The sequence below is a fragment of the Manacus vitellinus genome, unplaced genomic scaffold (assembly GCF_001715985.3).
Source record: "Manacus vitellinus isolate BGI_N305 unplaced genomic scaffold, ASM171598v3 scaffold_48_pilon, whole genome shotgun sequence".
NCBI lineage: Eukaryota > Metazoa > Chordata > Aves > Passeriformes > Pipridae > Manacus > Manacus vitellinus.
In genome coordinates, this window is record NW_021940593.1 from 5,429,846 (window position 1) to 5,433,110 (window position 3,265).

The 3,265-nt window shown below is 58.3% G+C and overlaps 1 protein-coding gene across 2 annotated transcripts in view; it reads left to right on the plus strand.

Moving 5' to 3' along the window:
• LOC103760554 (lysosomal acid lipase/cholesteryl ester hydrolase) overlaps positions 1 to 1,969 on the plus strand; it is a 5,966-nt gene extending 3,997 nt beyond the window's left edge. For both annotated transcript variants that reach the window (XM_029962617.1, XM_029962618.1), the window contains exons 7-9: positions 553 to 624; positions 1,553 to 1,618; positions 1,736 to 1,969. In XM_029962617.1, the coding sequence (XP_029818477.1) occupies positions 553 to 624; positions 1,553 to 1,618; positions 1,736 to 1,969 (372 nt within the window). The remainder of the gene's footprint in view (positions 1 to 552; positions 625 to 1,552; positions 1,619 to 1,735) is intronic.
• Positions 1,970 to 3,265: the final 1,296 nt, after the last annotated feature.

Consider the following 3,265-nt stretch of genomic DNA (forward strand, 5'->3'; position numbering starts at 1 on the left):
ACAGGACAACAGGACATAGTCCTTAGCTGCACCAGGAGAGGGTTAGGTTGAACATTAGGAAGAATTTTTTCACAGAGAGGGTGATTAGATGTTGGCAGGGGCTGCCCAGGGAGGTGGTGGAGTCACTGTCCCTGCAGGTGTTTGAGGACTGACTGGACATGGCACTCAGTGCTCTGGGATGGGGGACAAGGTGGTGTTGGGTCACAGGTGTGACTTGATGACCTCAGTGGTCTTTTCCAACCTAACTGATCCTGTGATTCTGTGATTCTGTCCCTGAGCTCAGACAAGGTACCTCATGGAGCTGGGGATCCTCCATCCTTCATCCCCATCATTCTCCTGCTGGTGCTGTCTTAGAGCAATAGGTTTTTAATGAAAATCATATTTCTGAACCTGACCTGGCTTTTTTAATGAAAATCATGTTCCTAAGCCTGACCCAGCTCTCTAGGCAGCACGACTCAGCAGTGGCTGCTTTGGGAAACACATCACCTGGCAGTGCCACCCTCGCTCCCCTCCGTTGGAAAGCAATGATAGCTTGGATATTTCTCCTTGCAGACACGGCTGGATGTGTACACATCCCACTATCCAGATGGGACCTCTGTCAAAAACATAGTTCACTGGGCCCAGGTAGGTTCCCTGAAACACAGATGCTTCATCCCTGGGATGGGCCCTTCATAGGGAGTCTGGTGTGTCCAGGGCAGATGTGAGAGTTCAGGGATCTTGGATATTGGCAGATCCTGAGAAAGTAAAGGCAAGAAATCAGGTGGACAGGAAAGGTGCTGGATGCAGGATGAGCTGCCCTGTGGGGACACCAGGCTGTACTCCCTGGACTGTGTCAGGCAGGACAAGGGGAGGGATGAGCAGAGCGAGCCTGGGGGCACCCTGGTGTTGGTGGGTGAAACCAGGCTTTACAAGGAGAGCCTGGGAGACCTGGACAAGGAGGTAAAGTGGGACCCAAGAGCATCTCCTCCTGCCCAAAGGGGTCCTGGACACCCCAAGCCTGGGCTCTGCCAGTCCTGCTGCAGCTGCAGCATTGGCCCTGCTGGAAACCGGGTCAGGCTGGAGACCCCCACCCTTGTGCCTCCTTGCAGAGCCAAATTATAGGCAACAGGGAAGGCATAAAAGGTTGTTAAAGGAGATCCAGCAGCATCCTGCACACCCAGCTGGTGATGAGCAGGTTTTCAGAGGGAAGAGTGTGGCACCAGGGCAGCCAAGGAGTCACATGCAACACCCCAGTTTGCCAACCCAGAGCTAGGGACAGACATGGAGCAGGAGGGCAGAGCATCACCCTGTTAAAAAGGGTGGAAAGTCTGGCTTTGCAGGGGTGCCACCTCCTCCTGCAGCATCCCATGGGTGAGGACACTGACACCTTTCCTTGTCCTGCCTGTCCCCAGCCAGCTGGCATGGTTGGCGATGGGCAAGTGGAGGGCAAGGACTTGCCCAAACCCCTTCCAAGCACCTTCTCATGATGTGGGCCTTCAAGGGGGCTGGGAGGTGCTGGACCCACACAGTGGCACCTGCTGGCCTCCCACACAGATCTACCCTCTCCTCCCAGGTGGTGAAATCAGGAGAATTCAAAGCCTTTGACTATGGCAGCAAAAACACCGCCGTGTACCACCAGGTAGGAGGCTGCAGGGGCAGTGCTGGCAGCTGGAGATGCCAGGATGGTGCAGGGGTGGGTTGCCTTGCAGGGATTGACCACGACAGCCATTCCTCAGAGCTCCCTGTGCCCCTCCAGGATACACCACCCTTCTACCAGGTGGAGGAGATGCCGGTGCCCACGGCGGTGTGGTCGGGAGGGGAGGACTGGGCAGCTGACTGGAGGGACGTCCGCCTGCTGCTGCCCCGCATTGCCCACCTCGTCTCCTACACCCACATCCCCGACTGGTGCCACTGGGACTTTGTCTGGGGCTTGGATGCCCCCGGGCGCCTCTACAGCAGCATCCTGGAGCTGATGGAGGGCTCCTGGTAGAGTGGTGGCTCCCAGGGAGGTGCTGGTGGCCTGGCCCCTCTTCCTCAGCTGGGACAGCCCAAGGACATGATGGGACAGTCCCTGCTGGGACAGTCCCTGCTGGGACAGTCCCAACTGTCCCCTCCTTCCTGCTGGTCTGCCATGCTTGTGGTGATGGTGCTTCCCACACATCCCTTGGTCATTGGGGTTTGTCCTCCTTGCTTGAGACCTCCTCAAGGACCAGTGGCACTGTGCAGACAGGGCACCACAGGGGTCAGCCGAGGTGTCAGGGTGGGCAGGAGCCACCAAGCCTGCTGGAAGGGCCCCAAGGTGATGGTGGTGATCCTGGGACCCTGCCACGACCCCACTGTGGCTGCTCAGGCTGCAGATTAGAGCACCCAGCCCTTGAGGAGATGGGAGGGAGCTGGGCCTGCAGAGTCTTGCTGTGAGAGCAGCCCCCAGCCATGGCACAGAAAGGGAGGGAGGGGATGGATAAGACCAAACCTTTCTAGACAGCAGTGAGGGGGCCTGGTGCCAGGTCACAGCCCAGGGGGATTCACGTTGGACCTAGACAGGTCCCCAGGGAATTGGAAAGTCTCCATCTGGAGGGGTTTCAGGACTCTGCTGGTACAAGTCAGACACTTACCTGCACTGTTTGGTGACCAGAGGTCCCCAGGGCTGGCTGTCTGGCTGTCCCTGTGTCATCAGCACTAACACTCTGGGAATGCCTGCCCTCCCCTCCCATCCCTAGGAGCTGGTGACCCCAAATGCCCTGGGCTGGGTTGCAGGGCCACTGTTCCCCCCAGGAAGCTGGCACCAGGCTGATGTTCCAAGGCAGTGCATGGCCCCAGCCACACATTCCTATCCTGCTGCTTTCTGCAAAACCGGGGCTGGCAAAAATCCCTCCAAAATAAATGCTCGAAGGGGATTTCAGGAGCCTGCACCACAGCTCTGACACCCCCGGCTCTTCCTTGCATGTGAACATTTTCCAGGGGGCTGCCAGGCCAGCAGGAGTGTAGTGGGGTGACCCAGCTGGCAGTGGCTGGGGCACAGTGGGTGCTCTGGGGGTCCCAGCTGGGGGCATCCCAGTACCTCACCACTGCCAGGGGGGGAAGGCACCAGGAATGCTCACTGACAAAAACAACACCAGCCAGCCTTGGGGATAGAGAGCTTTATTGTGTCCATGAGGGTTTGGAAATCCCCGGTGAGTGGGACCACTGGGGGCAGCTCTGCCCGGAGCTGCTGAGATGTGTAGGGCCAGGACAGCGGGATGAGCGGCATAAGGTGGCTACAGGAGCGGGATGGGGAGAGGAGGAG